Source organism: Carcharodon carcharias, chromosome 7 (assembly GCF_017639515.1).
Source record: "Carcharodon carcharias isolate sCarCar2 chromosome 7, sCarCar2.pri, whole genome shotgun sequence".
NCBI classification, from domain to species: domain Eukaryota; kingdom Metazoa; phylum Chordata; class Chondrichthyes; order Lamniformes; family Lamnidae; genus Carcharodon; species Carcharodon carcharias.
In genome coordinates, this window is record NC_054473.1 from 187,911,517 (window position 1) to 187,928,836 (window position 17,320).

General features: G+C 43.4%; 1 protein-coding gene across 3 annotated transcripts in view; it reads left to right on the plus strand.

The window, feature by feature from the left end:
* Positions 1–17,320, plus strand: part of LOC121280139 (transcription initiation factor TFIID subunit 4-like) — a 333,722-nt gene that overhangs the window by 217,468 nt on the left and 98,934 nt on the right. For all 3 annotated transcript variants that reach the window (XM_041191822.1, XM_041191821.1, XM_041191823.1), the window contains one exon: positions 12,199–12,336. In XM_041191822.1, coding sequence (XP_041047756.1) covers positions 12,199–12,336 — 138 coding nt within the window. The remainder of the gene's footprint in view (positions 1–12,198; positions 12,337–17,320) is intronic.

Below are 17,320 nucleotides of genomic sequence, written 5' to 3' on the forward strand. Positions count from 1 at the left end.
TATGTGCCAGACGCTCACACTACAGTAAGTGATGAGTTTCGGATGAGACAATAAGCTAAGATAAAAGCTAAGTACTGCGGATGCTGGAAATCTGAAATAAAAACAGAAAATGCTGGAAAAACTCAGCAGGTCTGGCAGCGTCTGTGGAGAGAGAAACAGAGTTAATGTTCCAAATCCACATGACTCTTCAGAGCTAAGATCCTCAATCCCCTTTCAGGAGGACATGAAAGAACTCATGGCTGTTTGAAGAGCAGCAGAAGAACTCTCTTGGTGTCCTTGACAATGTTTGTCAACGCCACCAAAACAGTTTATCTGTCCCAGGCTGTGAATGTTAAGTCATTGAGTATGTTGAAGAGGAGAAATTTTTCCTCTGATGGTCGTGAGTCTTTGGAACTCTCTTCCTCAAAAGGCAGTGGAAGCAGAGTCTTTGAATATTTTTAAGGCAGAGCTAGATAGATTCTTGGTAAGCAAGGGGGTGAAAGGCAATCGGGGGTAGGCAGGATTGTGGGGTTGAGGTTGCAGTCAGATCAGCCATGATCTTATTGAATGGCAGAGCAGACTCGAGCGGCTGGGTGGCCCACTCTTCCTAATTCATATGCTCAAGATTGAGATTGGTGGATTTTTAAGGATGAAGGGAACCTAGAGATATGGGGATAGGGAGGGAAAGTGGAGATGAGGTAGATCAGCTGTGATCTTATTGAATGGCAGAGCCCGATCAAGGACTCGCCTGCTCTGTTCTTTTTATCTGGTCACATATCTCTGTGAGACCTTGCTGCATGCATATTTTGCTGCATTTTCTGACCATAGTGATTATAATTCAAAATGATCCATTGTCTGAGAGGCATTTTGGTATGTTGCAAACATTGAAACATGAAAAGAAACTGCAATGATAATCTTTCTTTTCTGGTGGTTAACTTTCAAAAAAACTTTCACAAAGCCTAGGTGATCAGAAGATGGGAAACCGCAATCTAATGAGTTGCAGTTGCTGTGAAAACTCTGTATTCTGCATTGATGGAAGGGCAAATGGCAGTCAGTGTAGGGTCTTTGCCTCCTATGTAAGACACCTGACTTTTTTTTATAAATTGCATTGAGCTCTGCAGTATCTTTGTTATCAATGCTTTACGAATTAATCTGAAAGAGTTAATAGACCAACTTATGTTATTCTTCAGTCAGAAACAACAAAGGGACTAGTGTAACAGAAACAAAATACTGTGGATGCTGGAAATCTGAAATTAGAACCAGAAAATGCTAGAAATACTCAGCAGGTCAGGCAGCGTAAGTGGAGAGGGAAACAGTGTTAATGTTTCAGGTTTGTGAATTTTTCATGAGAAGGTCTAATGTAGCAATCTAGACCGAGAGCCTTTGGTTTGTGACACTTATTATCCCAGAATTCTTCTTAAGACTAGCACTTGGGAAATCTAGTCACTGGCGAAAGCATCCAGATCCTCCCCAAAGGGCTGATATGCCCAAATGGGAATATTCCTGTAGAAATCCCTGAATTAGTAAGTGATTGCAGTTTGGAAGGTTTTTATTTGAGTGGAAGGAGCTGTGATTGCATAAGAGGTACCAGGACATGTTGAAAGTAATTAACAAAGTGTATGGGATCTTGGACTTAATAAAGGTATTGAGTACAGAAGCAGGGAAATTATACTGAACTTTTATAAAGCTCTGGTTAGGCTACAACTTGAGTACTGTGTCCAATTCTGGTCACCACTCTTTAGAGGAGGGATGTGAAGGTCCTTGAGAGGAGACTAGCTAGAATACTTCCAAGATTGAGGAATTTTAGCTACAAGTTAGGTTGGAGAAGCTGGGATTGTTCTCCTTGGAGAAAAGGAGATTAGGGGGATACTTGATCGAGGTCTACAAGATTATGACAGTTTTGGATAAGGTAGACAAAGAAAAGCTTTGCTTGAGTTGATCATACACCGATTAGGGAGAACATATTTAAGATTTTGGGCAAGAGATACAAGGGAAATACGAGGAAGCACTTTTTACGCAGTGAGTAGTAATCAGCTGAAACTCGCTGCTCACGAAGCTGCTGGAAACAGATGATCAGTGATTTTGAAAGGAAATTGGATGGACACTTGAGGGGAATAAACTTGCAGGGCTTTGGTTATAGAGCGGGGGAATGGGGCTGATTAATTGCTCTAACGAGAGCTGACATGGACATGATGGGCTGAATGGTGACTTCCTGTGCTGTAATGACTTAGATCAATCCACTAATAGAGTGTGTAATCCAATCTTGCGCGATTTCCCATTCAATAGTCAATTCAAATCCCTCACCTTGTGAGTCAAAAGTTCCACATCTCCAGGGCTGAATTTTGCAGGGCCCGCAGCCAGAGCTGAAAGCGGGATACAATCCCGTTCCAGTGGATGGTGGGACACTGGGGCTGCACCTTGCTGGCGGTGGCCAATTAAGAGGTCCCAATCAGAGGGCCAGCAATTTAGCAGCCTTGGTAGTACCATTGCGAATGGTGGCCATTTCTAAGGCTGCACAACCAGAAAGAGGGTGCTTCAATGATGAGGTGCCTCGAAGAGAAGTAGGTTTGATTGGAGGAAGCTGAAGCCAGCCGGGCAGGACCCAGCAATCAGGGTGGACATTCATGATGAACTGGTGGTGTTACTGCTATGGGTAGATTATTGCTGCTAGGGTCTTCTCCATAGGCTGTAGAGCACCCATTAAGGAGGACCCCCCAGACTCCCGGAATCTGCTGGGAGGCTGACGATATTCCCATGTGGCAAAATGCCAGCTGAGTCAGGAAGTGGCTTAATTGGCTGCTACATTTCCCACCACTGGCAATATCTTGGGAATATGTCAGACCCTACTCCCAATACTTACCCCCACCATATTGCCAGCCCTCCTGCCTTCCAGACTGATCAAAACACACCCATGAATGGTATGGTTGCCTAAATCACTCTCTATGACTCCAAACCCCACAGTTACTGTCTGTGACTCTGAACCCCACAGTCACTCTCTGTGACTCTGATCTCCACAGTCACTCTCTGTGACTCCGAACTTCACAGTCACTCTCTGTGACTCCGAACCCCACAGTCACTCTCTGTGACTCCGAACCTCACAGTCACTCTCTGTGACTCCGAACCCCACAGTCACTCTCTGTGACTCTGAACCCCACAGTCACTCTCTGTGACCCCGAACCTCACAGTCACTCTCTGTGACTCCAAATCTCACAGTCACTCTGACTCCGAACCTCACAGTCATTCTCTGTGACTCCGAACCCCACAGTCACTCTCTGTGACTCCGAACCTCACAGTCACTCTCTGTGACTCCGAGCCTCACAGTCACTCTCTGTGACTCCGAACCCCACAGTCACTCTCTGTGACTCCGAACCTCACAGTCACTCTCTGTGACCCCGAGCCTCACAGTCACTCTCTGTGACCCCGAACCTCACAGTCACTCTCTGTGACCCCGAACCTCACAGTCACTCCCTGTGACCCCGAACCTCACAGTCACTCTCTGTGACTCCGAACCTCCCAGTCACTCTCTATGACCCCGAACCTCACAGTCACTCTCTGTGACTCCGAGCCTCACAGTCACTCTCTGTGACTCCGAACCTCACAGTCACTCTCTGTGACTCCGAGCCTCACAGTCACTCTCTGAGACTCCGAGCCTCACAGTCACTCTCTGTGAATCCGAACCTCACAGTCACTCTCTGTGACTCCAAACCCCACAGTCACTCTCTGTGACCCCGAACCTCACAGTCACTCTCTGTGACTCCGAACCTCAGAGTCACTCTCTGTGACTCCAGCCATGGTCTTCAATGATCAGTTGTATACTGAGATTTAATTCTGTGGTGAATTGTTGGTGCATTGTATTAGATTTTCACTCATGGGGCCGGAATGACGGGGTAATAGTTTCTTCTGTCTGTTGCTGTAAAAATCTGAAAGAGATTGGTTTTGAGCGACTGTCAATCTTGTTGGGTGTGAAGTAACAATATGGAACTAAATTAGCAATGTAATTGAGAGAATACAAGCAGAATGTTGGAAACCTAAAAGTATCACATAGTGTAGTATGTGGTAATGGGAAAACTGAGGTTGTGATAGATTAGAGGGGGAGTCAATGGTTATATGGGGGGCAGGCACACAGGCAAGAAACGGGTTTTGAGGCCGCAATCAGATCAGCCATGATCTTATTGAATGGCACAGCAGGCTCGAAGGATTGAATGACCAATGTCTGCTCCTATTTTTCGTAAACTTATGTTGAGGAAATTTGACTTTACTTGTAATTGAAATTCTCATTGCCCAGTGTCAATGCACACAGGGAAAATTTAAAAAAAAAATTCAAATTTCCTTCATTCCAAAAGAATTTTGTGTCAACAGGGATTAGTGAGTCCCGAAGAGGAGTTGATCATTCAGCCCATCGAGCCTGTTCTGCTATTCAATTAAATCATTGCTGATCATCCACCTCAATGCCACTTTCCTGTGCTATCCCCATATCCCTTGATGTTATTAGTCTCCAGAAATCCCTAACAAATTCTGTCTTGAACATGATTATTGATTGAGTTTCCACAGCCCTCTGGAATAGAGAATTCTAAAGATTCACCACCCTCTTGAATGAAGAAATTCCTCCTCGTCTCAGCCTTAAATGGCCAGCCCCTTATTCTGAGACTGTGCCCCCTGGTTCTAGACTCACGAACCATGGGGAAACATCTTATCTGTGTGCAGCCTGTCACGCCCTGTAAGAATTTAGTAAGTTTCAATGAGGTCGCTCCTCATGCTTCAGAACTCTAAAGAATACAGACCCAGTCTCCTGAATCTCACCATCCCAGGGCTTAGCCTGGTAAGCCTCTGCACCTCTTTTGAATCTCACTGGGAAGTACTGAGAAAGGGTAAATTGATGCTACTAGTTCGCCCATGCCGACTTTTTCCACGGCAGTACCTTGAGTATTTGTACTTGAGCATGTCTAGTGACTGAGAAGAAATGAGTTTGGGGCTTTCCATGATAATAGAATGCATGGTCATGTTTTTCCCAATAGAGTAAATACCAAGTGGAAGATGTGTGATTTCCCTTGGGGAAATGGAGGGATATTTGACGGTGGCTTAACCCAGGAGCAATATTGGGAGAGAGTGAGGGACAGATTAGCTGTTTACCTGTTTACCTCAGAGCAAGGGGAGACCTAAAGAGGGAGAGACATGAGAGGAGGTCGTGAGTTGTTGGATGGAGAAGAATGTAATAGGGCAGCAGGAAGAGCAAGATTGGGAATCATTAACACATTTTTTGATCTTCTGTGACACTGCACACAGAGAGTGAAAACCGAATGTCGTTCTCAGGTGAAGCATGGCAGAAAAATATTGCACATTTTTGATGCTCGTGATTAAATCCCAATTATAAAACCACACATTCTTTATTTTTATATTACCATGATAAATGACTGTGTCCGCATACATAATGGGCACTGCCGTCACTGTGGCTGTAACTACTAGTGTAAATGGGGTCCAGAGATATATGTAATTTTTGAGAAAGAGACAGGATTGAGAGCTGTGAAGAGAAGGGAGATGAGTAGTGTTGATCTCTGAAATTTGGACAGGTCTTTTTGGATTTTTTCAAGATTCGTTAGGAACATAGGAACAGAGGAGCAGGAGTAGGCCATTTAGCCTGTTGAGCCTGCTGCGCCATTCAAACAGATCATGACTGATCATCTACCCCTATGCCATTTTTCCCGCAGTATCCCCATACCACTTGATGCTATTATTATCCAGAAATTTATCAGTCTCTGTCTTGAACATGGTCAGTGATTGAGCTTCCACAGCCCTCTGGGGCAGGGAATTCCAAAGATTCACCACCCTCTGAGTGAAGAAACTCCTCCTCATCTCAGTTCTAAATAGCCCGCCCCTTATTCTGAGACTGTGTCCCCTAATTCACCAGCCAGGGGTAATGTCCTATCTACAGCTACAGATCAACACTACTCATCTCCCTTCTCTTCATAGCTCTCAATCCTGTCTCTTTCTCGTAAATAACATATGTCTCTGGACCCCATTTACACCAGTAGTTACAGCTACAGTAACAGCAGTGTCCATTATATATGCAGACACAGTAATTTATAATGGTAATATAAAAATAAAGAATGTATGATTTTATAATGTCACGCCTGTAAGAATTTTGTAGGTTTCAATGAGATCACCTCTCATTCTTCGAAACTCTAGAAAATACAGGCCCCAGTTTACTTAATCTCTCCTCGTAAGACAATCTTGCCATCTCAGGGATTAGCCACCTTTAGTGACTCATGAACATGGACACCCAGGTCCCTTTGGACATCAACCTCTCACCACTTAAGAAATACTCTGCCATTGTGTTTTTCTACCAAAGTGGATAACTTGACACTTATTTACTTTATACTCCATCTGCTGTTTTCTTCCCCATCCACTTAGCCTAAGTCCCCCTGAAGCCTCCTTTAATCCTCCTCACAACTTATATTGCCACCTAGTTTTGCATCATTATCAAATTTGGAAGTATTACATTTGGTCTCCACATCCAAATCATTGATATAGATTGTGAACAGCTGTGACCCCAGCACTGATCCTTGCAGTACCCCACTAGTCACAGCCTGCCATCCTGAGAATGACTTTATTCTTACTCTCTGTTTCTCTCTGTAAAGCAACTCTCAATCCATGCCAGTATATTACCCCTAATCCTATGTGCTCTCATTTTGTTTACAAACCTCCTGTGTTGGACCTGATCAAAAGCCTTCTAGAAATCCAAATACATCACATCCACTGGTTCTCCTTTATTTATGCTACAAATAACATCCTCAAAAAAACTCCAACAGGTTTGTCTAACATGATTTCCCTTTCATAAATCCATGTTAGGAGTGATGTTTGATTTGTTGTATGATTGGTGCAGATTCCCAATTCATACAATGGAGTAATACAGAACAGAAGTGGGCTGTTTGACAATCTAGGTCAAATTTAGTGTGACCTTACCAGACCCTTAAGAATTTGGGCAAGGGATACAGAAAGCTAGTGACCAAGCATGAATATGTTTATTTAACAGTTTTAGTTGTTTATTAATATATATCTGAACTGTGGCGGTACTATCTGTGTGTGTTCGGGAGGCAGCGGTATAGAATCATAGAATGACTGCAGCACAGAAGGAGGCCATTTGGCCCATCGTGCCTGTGCCAGCTTTCTACAAGAACTACTCGATGGCTGTGGACTTTCCATTGCCTTTTCCTCTTCATTTGGATTTGCAAGAGAAGGGCAAGAGGAAACACTACAGTGGTGATTGATTCAGTAAGTTTTTTAAAAAGTTTTGGTGTGGGCAAGGTGATATTTACAGGGGAAGCAGATGGATGAATGCATTTAAATGGGCCATAGCTCTGACTGACATTCTGACTCAGTTGTTCTGGCGGATTGGAGGAGTCGCACTGCTTGGTGTCTGCACAGCAGTTCTGAATGTGATCCCTTTGCATACAAGTATGTCTGCTTCCATTAGCAAGTGCTGGGAGTGCAAGAAAGCAGGAAGTGGAAAGCTCCTGATCCACATTTTGTACTGGCAGTGGTGGTGTTTGACATTGTAGGCAGGGTGGGAACTTGGCGAGATTAATTGTTTCAATTATCCCCACCCTGTTTGAGGGTTTGACTTACCTTAGCCAAGTGTCCATTCTCATTGTGTGAACTGAAGCATGGAGCGGGCACAGCAGAGCCAAGCCACATACTGAGCACCATGTGTACACGGTCCAGCTGGACTCACTGGGTGGTTTTTCTTCTCCCTAGCCTAAAACAACTTAGGCTAATTGTAGCGTCCCTCCAGCTCCCCCTCAGCCCACCTACCTGCTGTCCTTAGGCCTGCTCTTCACAGTCTTAATTGAAGTGGAGCAGGGAAGGCAAAGAGCTCCCCATCCCCCACCCTCCTGCCTGATTAAATCACCCTTTGCCACCAAACTCGCCATGGGAGAGGGCATTAAATTCCACCCTCGGTTTCTGAAGGTTGTGCCTAGTGATACCTCACTTCAAGTGTGGCACTGCATTCATCATTTGGATAAGATAGCCCCTTGTCACCCCAGACCCATCTGTTTGGTAGGGCATTAAGAAAGTTATTTACATTGATAATGTAAATCTCAACAAAAAAAAGAACTTCATCATTTGCATTAGAAGCAGCCAGAGGCCAGTAGACCTGAACTTGTAAGAGCTGAGATTCTATTAAATGCAAAAGCGTAGCCCCTTTCAGCTATCTAATTGCAAGGAAGATGATTGTGATTTTAGAGACAGTGGCTGAAGGGCTTATTCTGATATTATGGAAGCGTTAGTGATTGTGCAAGTGTGGAATGCTGCAAGAACCCTGCTAGAACAAAAAATATGGTAAAGGTGTCTTTGCTGATCCAAGCTTTCAAACAGTTGGAATGATGGTGGTGTGAAGAAACATAATTTAGGGAGACAGTTCCCGAGTGTGTAAATGGGGTACCCTGAATAAATGTTACCCCATATACTGCAGTCTTCAATGTTTTTTGTTTTCAGAACTTTAAAGTTCTCTACATCCCCTTTACATCACAGGAGGCCATTTGGCCCATTGTGTCTGTGTCGATTCGTTCCAAGAGCTTTCCAACTAGGCCCTCTTTCCTCTGCTTTTTCCTCATAGTCCTCCAAATTTCTCCATTTCAAGTATTTATCGGATTCCCTTTTGAAAGTTACTACTGAATCTGCTTCCACCGCCCTTTCAGGCAGCGCATTCCACATCACAGCAACTCACTCTATAAAAAACTGTCTCCTCGTTTTCCTCCTGGAATTTTTGGCAATTAACCTCAGTTTGTGTCCTCCTGCCAGCGGAACAATTTGTTTCTATTTAACCTATCAAAACACCTCTTGATTTTGAACATTATCCGTGATCATGATCATCCCATTTCCACCTTTGCCTTCATTTCACCATCATTACTGTTGAAACACTCACCATGCCTCTCAGTCCCAGACGGAGCCTCCTCATAGATTTTTTGGCTGGCTTCCCTCAATGCATAAACCACACTCCTGCTGGCTATATCCTAACTCTTCCTTGTTGTCCTTGTTTTTGCTGACTACCTTTGGTTTCTTGACAATTGCATAGAATTCAGAGTACTTGCACTCTTTTACACATGTCTCCATGGCCTCACCTCGCCCTAACTCCCTACTTGTCCATTGCACTTTCTGCTCTTCTCATTCTGGCTGCCTTGTGCACCCCTTTGACCCTCCCTCCATCTTTGGTGACAGTGCCCCTCAGCTGGCTTGACTGTGCACCTTGGAACAATCTCCCTAAATCCTGTGTCCCTAAATCCTTCCTGCTTGCTATCTATCTAGCCACCTTCGAAAGCTTCTTCAAAACCAACTAATTTCCATTCAGACACTTGGCCTTAGTCACATTCACAACAAATACTTGCATTTATATAACACCTTTAATATAGAACATCTCCAAGATGCTTCTCAGGAGCAATTATCAAACAAAATTTGGGACCGAGCCGCAAAGAAAGATAAAAGCTTAGTCAAAGAGGTAGGTTTTAAGGACCAACTTGAAAGAGGAGAAAGAGACAAAGAAATTTAGGGAGGGAATGCCAGAGCTGAGGGCTCAGGCAGCCAAATGCGTGACTGCCAGTGGTGGAGCAATTAAACTCAGGAATGCTCAAGAGGCCAGAATTGGAAGTGGACAGAGATCTCAGAGGATTGAGGGGCTAGAGGAGGTTACAGAGGTAGGAAGGGGTGGAGAAATTGGAAAACCAGGATGAGAATTGTAAAATTGTGGTGTTGCTTAGCCTGGAGCAAATATAGGTCAGCCAGCACAGGGGGGATAGGTGAACATGCCTTGGTGCAAGTTAAGATGCAGTCAGCATGTTAAAGACACAAAATAAATGTAAGCTGCTGCGATTGATCTTTGTTTTAACCATCAATAATCATGCACACTGTCTTTCTCTCTGCTCCCCTCGCCTCTCACTCTATCATCCTTTACTCTCTGCCTATCTCTCTGTCCCCCTTTCTTTCTTGCTCTCTCTCACCCTGTCTCCCTCTCTCTCCCTCTCTCTCTCTCCTTCTCTCTCAGTATAAGAACATAAGAAATGGGGCAGCAGAAGACCATACAGCCTATAGAGCCTGCTGCACCGTTCAATATGATCTTGGACTTCAACTCCACTTTCCTGCCCACTCCCCACATCCTTTGAGAAATCAAAAATCTATCTCAGCCGTAAATATGTTTAATGATGGCACATCAACAACCCTCTGGGGCAGAGGATTCCAAAGGTACACAAATTTCTCCTCCTCTCAGCCCTAAATGACTGTCTTGTTATCTTGAAACTGTGCCACCTTGTTTTAGATTCCCCAGCCAGGGGAAACAATATACGATCAAGGAGGAGGGGTAGGCCTTTCAGCCCCTTGAGCCTGCTCCACCATTTAATAAGATCATGGCTGATCTGATAGTAACCTGAAATCTCTATCCCACCTACCCCCTGATAACCTATCACCCCCTTGCCTACCAAGAATCTATCTACCTCTGCCTTAAAAATATTCAAAGACTCTGCTTCCACCACCTTTTCAGGAAGAGGGTTCTAAAGACTCACAACCCTCAGAGTGAAAAAAATTCACCTCATCTCTGTTTTAAATGGCAACCCCTTAATTTTAAACAGTGGTCCCTAGTTCTAGATTTTTCCACAAGAGGAAACATCCTCTCCACATCCATCCTATCAAGACCCCTCAGGATCTTAAACAAAATCAGAATTACCTGGAAAAACTCAGCAGGTCTGGCAGCATCGGCGGAGAAGAAAAGAGTTGACGTTTCGAGTCCTCATGACCCTTCGACAGAACTTGAGTTCGAGTCCAAGAAAGAGTTGAAATATAAGCTGGTTTAAGGTGTGTGTCGGTGGGGGGGGAGAGAGAGAGAGAGAGAAGTGGAGGGGGTTGGTGTGGTTGTAGGGACAAACAAGCAGTGATAGAAGCAGATCATCAAAAGATGTCAACAACAATAGAACAAAAGAACACATAGGTGTTAAAGTTGGTGATATTATCTAAACGAATGTGCTAATTAAGAATGGATGGTAGGGCACTCAAGGTATAGCTGTAGTGGGGGTGGAGGGAGCATAAAAGATTTTAAAATATTTAAAAATAATGGAAATAGGTGGAAAAAGAAAAATCTATATAATTTATTGGAAAAAAAAGGAAGGGGGAAACAGAAAGGGGGTGGGGATGGAGGAGGGAGCTTAAGACCTAAAGTTGTTGAATTCAATATTCAGTCCGGAAGGCTGTAAAGTGCCTAGTCGGAAGATGAGGTGTTGTTCCTCCAGTTTGCGTTGGGCTTCACTGGAACAATGCAGCAAGCCAAGGACAGACATGTGGGCAAGAGAGCAGGGTGGAGTGTTGAAATGGCAAGCGACATGGAGGTTTGGGTCATTCTTGCGGACAGACCGCAGGTGTTCTGCAAAGCGGTCGCCCAGTTTACGTTTGAACTCTCCAATGTAGAGGTTTATATCCCTCAGGATCTTATATGTTTCAACCAAGTCCCCTCTTACTCTTCTAAACTCCTGCGGATACAAACCTAGTCTGTACAGCCTTTCTTCATAAGGCAACCCACCCATTCTAGGTATTAGAGTAACAAACATTCTCTGAACTGCTTCCAATGCATTTATGTCCTTCCCTAAATAAGGTGACCAACACTGCAGCCAGTACTCCAACTGTGCTCTCTCTAGTGCCCTGTACATCTCAGTATGTACCCTGTCAAGCTCCTTCATAATCTTGAATGTTTCAGTGAGATCACCTCTCATTCTTTTAAACTCCAGAGAGTATAGACCCGATTTACTGAGCCTCTCATCATATGAGAACCCTCTCATCCCAAGGCCAATCTACCGAGCCTTCTCTATACTGCCTCCAATACAAGTATATCCTTCCTTAAATAACGAGATCATCATTGCACACAGGATTCCAGATGTGGTGTCAACAAAGCTGCGTACAATTGTAGCAAGATTCCTTTATTCTTGTACTCCATCATCTGTGCAGTAAAGGCCAACATGCCATTTGCTTTCCTAATAGCTTTCTGTACCTGCATGCTAACGTTCTGCGTTCCTTATACAAGTATAGCCAAGCTTCTCTGAACATCAACATTTACAAGGTTCATGCCTTTTAAAAAGTATTCCACTTTATTATGTTTTAGTGTTTTTTCTTGGTCATGGTCTTCAGTGCATTATACTGATAGAAGTTGCCATGTGTACTAACCTGAATTGTTTTATTCCGCCACAGATGCAGCAGCAGGAGCTGGCACAGATGAGGCAACGCGATGCAAACCTGACGGCTCTTGCTGCCATCGGCCCACGCAAGAAACGCAAACTGGACTCCCCGGGACCACAGGCGACTGAGGTGGGAATGGCAGCTGGCAAGGTAACTAGATAGATAGCCCACATAAAAGCATTGCACTCCATTCTGACACCTTACAGGTGGTTGCAGCAATATATGTTTTTTGTTGATGCTACGCATTTGGTTCTGTCTTTTTAATTGGCATCACTCAAAGTATTGCAACCATTTCTGAATCTTGGTTATATGCTTTAAAAGATGATTGCAGCTTGTTGGATGAATTTCGTATTGATATCAATGTCAATGTTGACGCCCTTTTTTTTAAGGGTTGTGCTGCAATAAAAATCTATGGAATTTTTTTCTGATGTTGCTGAAGAATTGACTATTGTTTGGGTCTCACCCTTCAACTTGAGGTAATTTTTACAATTTTCTGAAACCTTCAAGTTGGCTGGGAGTGGGAGGTTTGCTTCAGTTTTTGAGAATTAACATTGCTTATTGCATCCCTCCCCACACCAAAAGCTCTTTCAGTATCTATGCAAGGTCCTAAATGGCTGCAGCACTTCAGGCTGCTGTGTAGGTCCCACTGCCCTTTCACCAATACTTCCTGAAAACCACAAGCCTGAACAAGGCAGATTTCTTGCCTCAAATACTCTGCTTTGTCTCCTTTCACTTGATGGCTTGAATGTCATGTTGTTTGCAATGCTTGCTTCCAAAATTCATTAGGTTCTAGAATGGTCATAACAAATTGGAAGTTAGCAAATTATTTCTTATGATCTTACATGTAACTCCACTGTTCAAGTAAGGAGGGAGAGAGAAAACAGCGAACGACAGGCCAGTTAGCCTGACATCAGTTGTTAGGAAAATTCTGGAATCGATTATTAAGGAAGCCCTAACTTCAAAAATCATAATGAGATCAGACAAAGTCACCATGATTTTATGATTGGGAAATTCTGTTTGACAAATTTATTAGAGTCTTTTGAGGATGTAACTAGTAGGGTAGATAAAGGAGAACCAGTAGATGTAGTATATTTGGATTTCCAAAAGGCAGTTGATAAGGTGCTATAGAAAAGGTTAAGATGCGTTGGTTGTCACCTTCCAAAATTCTGTAAATTCTGGTGCAGTCCTGGCAGATTGGAGGGTGGCAAATGTAACCCCACTACTTAAAACCAGAGGGAGGGAAAAAACAGGGAATTACAGACCGGTTGGCCTAACATCAGTAGTAGGGAAAATGCTAGAGTGTATTATAAAGGATGTGATAACAGGATACTTAGAAAATATCAATGGGATTACACAAAGTTAACATGGATTTATGAAAGGGAAATCATGTTTGACAAACCTACTGGAGTTTTTGAGGACGTAACTAGCAGAATAGGTAAGAGAGAACCAGTGGATGTGGTGTATTTGGATTTTCAGAAAGCTTTTGATAAAGTCCCACATAAGAGGTTAGTGTGTAAAATTAAAGCACATGGGACTGGGGGTCATCTATTGACATGGATTGAGAGTTGGTTAGCAGCCAGGAAACAGATAGTAGGAATAAATGGGTCTTTTTTGGAATGGCAGGTGGTGAATAGTGGGGTACCGCAGAGATCAGTGCTTGGGGCCCAGCTATTCACAATATCTATCGATGATTTGGATGAGGGAACCAAATGTAATATTTCCAAGTTTGCTGACGCAAAACTAGGTGGGAATGAGAGTGATGAGGAGAATGTTAAGAGGCTTCAAGGCGCTTTAGACAAGTTAAGCGAGTGGGCAAATACATGGCAGATGCAGTATAACGTGGGTAAGTGTGAAGTTATCCACTTTGATAGGAAAAACAGAATAGCAGAGTATTTTTTAAATATTGATAGGTTGGGAAATGTTGATGTACAAAGGGACCTGGGTGTCCTTGTACACCAACCACTGAAAGCAAGCATGCGAGGGCAGCAAGCAGTTAAGAAGGCAAATGTTATATTGGTTTTCATTGTGAGAAAACTTGACCACAGGAGCAAGAATATCTTACTGCAGCCATACAGGGCCTTGGTGAGACCACACCTAGAGTATTGTGTGCAGTTTTGGTCTGCTTATCTAAGAAAGGATAGACTTGCCATAGAGGGAGTGCAGCGAAGGTTCACCAAACTGATCCCTGGGATGGCAGGATTGTCACATGAGGAGAGATTGGGCCAACTAGGCCTATATTATCTGGAGTTTAGAAGAATGAGAGGAGATCTCATTGAAACATATAAAAATCTGAGAGGGCTGTACAGGCTTGATATAGGGATGATGTTTTCTCTGGCTGGGGTGTCCAGAACAAGGGGTCACAATCTCAGGAGATGGGATAGGCCATTTAGGACTGAGATGAGGAGAAACTTCTTCACTGTGGAATTCCCTACCACAGTGGGCTGTGGAGGCCAAGTCAGTGAATATATTTAAAAAGGAAATAGATAGATTTCTAGACTCTAAAGGCATCAAGGGGTATGGAGAGAGAGATGGAGTATGGCATTGAGATAGAGGATCAGCCATTATCATATTGAATAACAGAGCAGGCTCGGAGGACCAAATGACCTACTCCTGCTTCTATTTTACTATGTTTTCTATGTTTCTATGCAAGATAAGCACTCAAATATTTGAGTGTAATCTATTAGCATGGATGGAGAATTGGTTAACTGACAGAAAGCAGAGAGTAGGTTGACAGGCTGTGACTAGTGGAGTACCACAAGGATCAGTGCTGAGGCCTCACCTATTTACAATCTATATTAATGACTTAGACAAAGGAACCGAGTAATGTATCTAAGTTTGCTGATGATACAAAGCTAGGTGGGAGTGTAATCTGTGAGAAGGACACAAAGATGCTGCAAAGATATATTGACAGGTTAAGTGAGTCGGTAACAAGGTGGCAGATGAAATATAATGTAGGGAAATGTGAGGTTATTCACTTTGACAGTAAGAATAGAAAAGCAGAATATTTCTAAAAAGTTGTACAACTTTTCAATGTTGACACTCAGAAAGACTTTGGTGTACTTGAGTGCAGGTTCAGCAAGCAGTTAGGAACGCAAGTGGCATGTTTGCCTTTATTGCAAGGGGATTGGAGTACAAGAATAATGAGGTCTTGCTACATTTGTATAGGGCTTTGGTGAGACCACATCTGGAATACTGTGCACGGTTTTGGTTACCATGTCTAAGAAAGTACATATTTGCTTTGGTGGTGGCACATTGAAAGTTCTCTTGATTGGTAAGAGAGGGTTGTCCCATGCTAAAAGGCTGAGTAAACTGGGCCTATACTTTCTGAAGTTTCAAAGAATAAGAGGTGATCTCATTGAAATATACAAGAATATGAAGGGGCCTGACAGGGAAGACATGGAGAGGTTATTTCCTCTAGCTGGGTAATCTAGAACACTGGGGCACAGCCTCAGGATAAATAACAAAGCAGCATGGATGTTAATTTGATTCCGCCATGGATGAGCCTTTGATCAGAACTATGTTTCTTGCCACATTCTTGAGGCTGAAAGTTTAAAGTGAGATGATTGCGAAATGTAAGATTTAGCAATCATCTAGGATTAAGATGAGAAATTTCTTTACCCAGAAGGTTGTGAATCTTTGGAATTCTCTATCCCAGAGGATTGTGGCTACTCCATCATTGTGTAATATTCAAGACTGAGATCGATCGATTTTTGATCTCTCTGGCAAGCCGGAAGGCAAGTTGAGTTTAGGTAGAAGACCAACCATGATTGTATTGAATGGCGGTGCAGGCTTGAGGGGCTGTTTGCTCTACTCCTGTTGCTATTTCTTATGCTTGTTTGGTACTTCAGGTTGCTGGTTTAGGACTGCCTGGCAGTATTGGTGAGAAGCCAGAACTGTAACACATTCAGTCACTTCAGGGTGCATGCTCATTGCGTTCAATGGGAACAGGACTAGGCATTTCTCTGTTGGTCTCTTGGCCCAATAGCCTTTGCAGACTCATGGATGGTCCTGACTGAGGTATAAGAACGTTGCTGGAATCTGTGGAAAACTCCCTGAGCTAAAACTACCAGCCACAGGTCCAATTGCAAAGGATCTGTGGGGAGGGTGGTCCACCTGGTTGATTCTGTTCCATTATCATGTGCGCACCTGGCTGACCTTGGACCGGGATCATGCAGTCTCGAATGGCAGGTTTGAATCTGTCCATGACCAGTGGACATTGCAGGACACCAACTGTATCATTAATAAAATAATCTACAGCATGGTTTTGTTTTATTCTGTAGCCTTGTATGCATTTTAGCTTGGACGGACCGTTCGTGTTAATAGTATCTTCCTCATGAGGGGTACATTTGGAGTGATGTTTTGTCCTGGTGGCATCATTAGGTGAGCCCCACAGCATCGCTTTGCTGATCCAAATCAAAATTGTTCTGAGTTGTCTATATCAGATGGGGAAAATGAGGCCAACGGCCTCGACCAATTACAAATGGACCATCGGTTGTCCTATTAGAGAGCAGCCTTTTCGCATACTTGCAGGAGTTTGGCTGAACATAGGCAGCCATTCTGGAAGCATTAAGGTTTTAGTGCCTGCCTCTGGTCGTTTTCATGGTGCATGTTATAATTTAAGACCGATTTTCCTGAGGTTTAGCAGTTTGAGCATGTTATTACTTACACAAAAGTTTATCTTATACAAACTGATACTTGACAGCTTGAAGACAAAACAAAAACAGAATTACCTGGAAAAACTCAGCAGGTCTGGCAGCATCGGCGGAGAAGAAAAGCGTTGACATTTCGAGTCCTCATGACCCTTCGACAGAACTAGGTGAATCCCAGGAAGGGTTGAAATATAAGCTGGTTTAAGGTGGTTGGGGGGGTGAGGGGGCGTTGGGTGGGGGGAGAGAAGTGGAGGGGGTTGGTGTGGTTGTAGGCAAAAGCAGTGATAGAAGCAGATCATCAAAAGATGTCACAGACGGCAGAACAAAAGAACACATAGGTGTCGAAGTTGGTGATATTATCTAAACGAATGTGCTAATTAAGAATGGATGGTAGGGCACTCAAGGTATAGCTGTAGTGGGGGTGGAGGGAGCATAAAAGATTTAAAAATATTTGAAAATAATGGAAATAGGGAAAAAGAAAAATC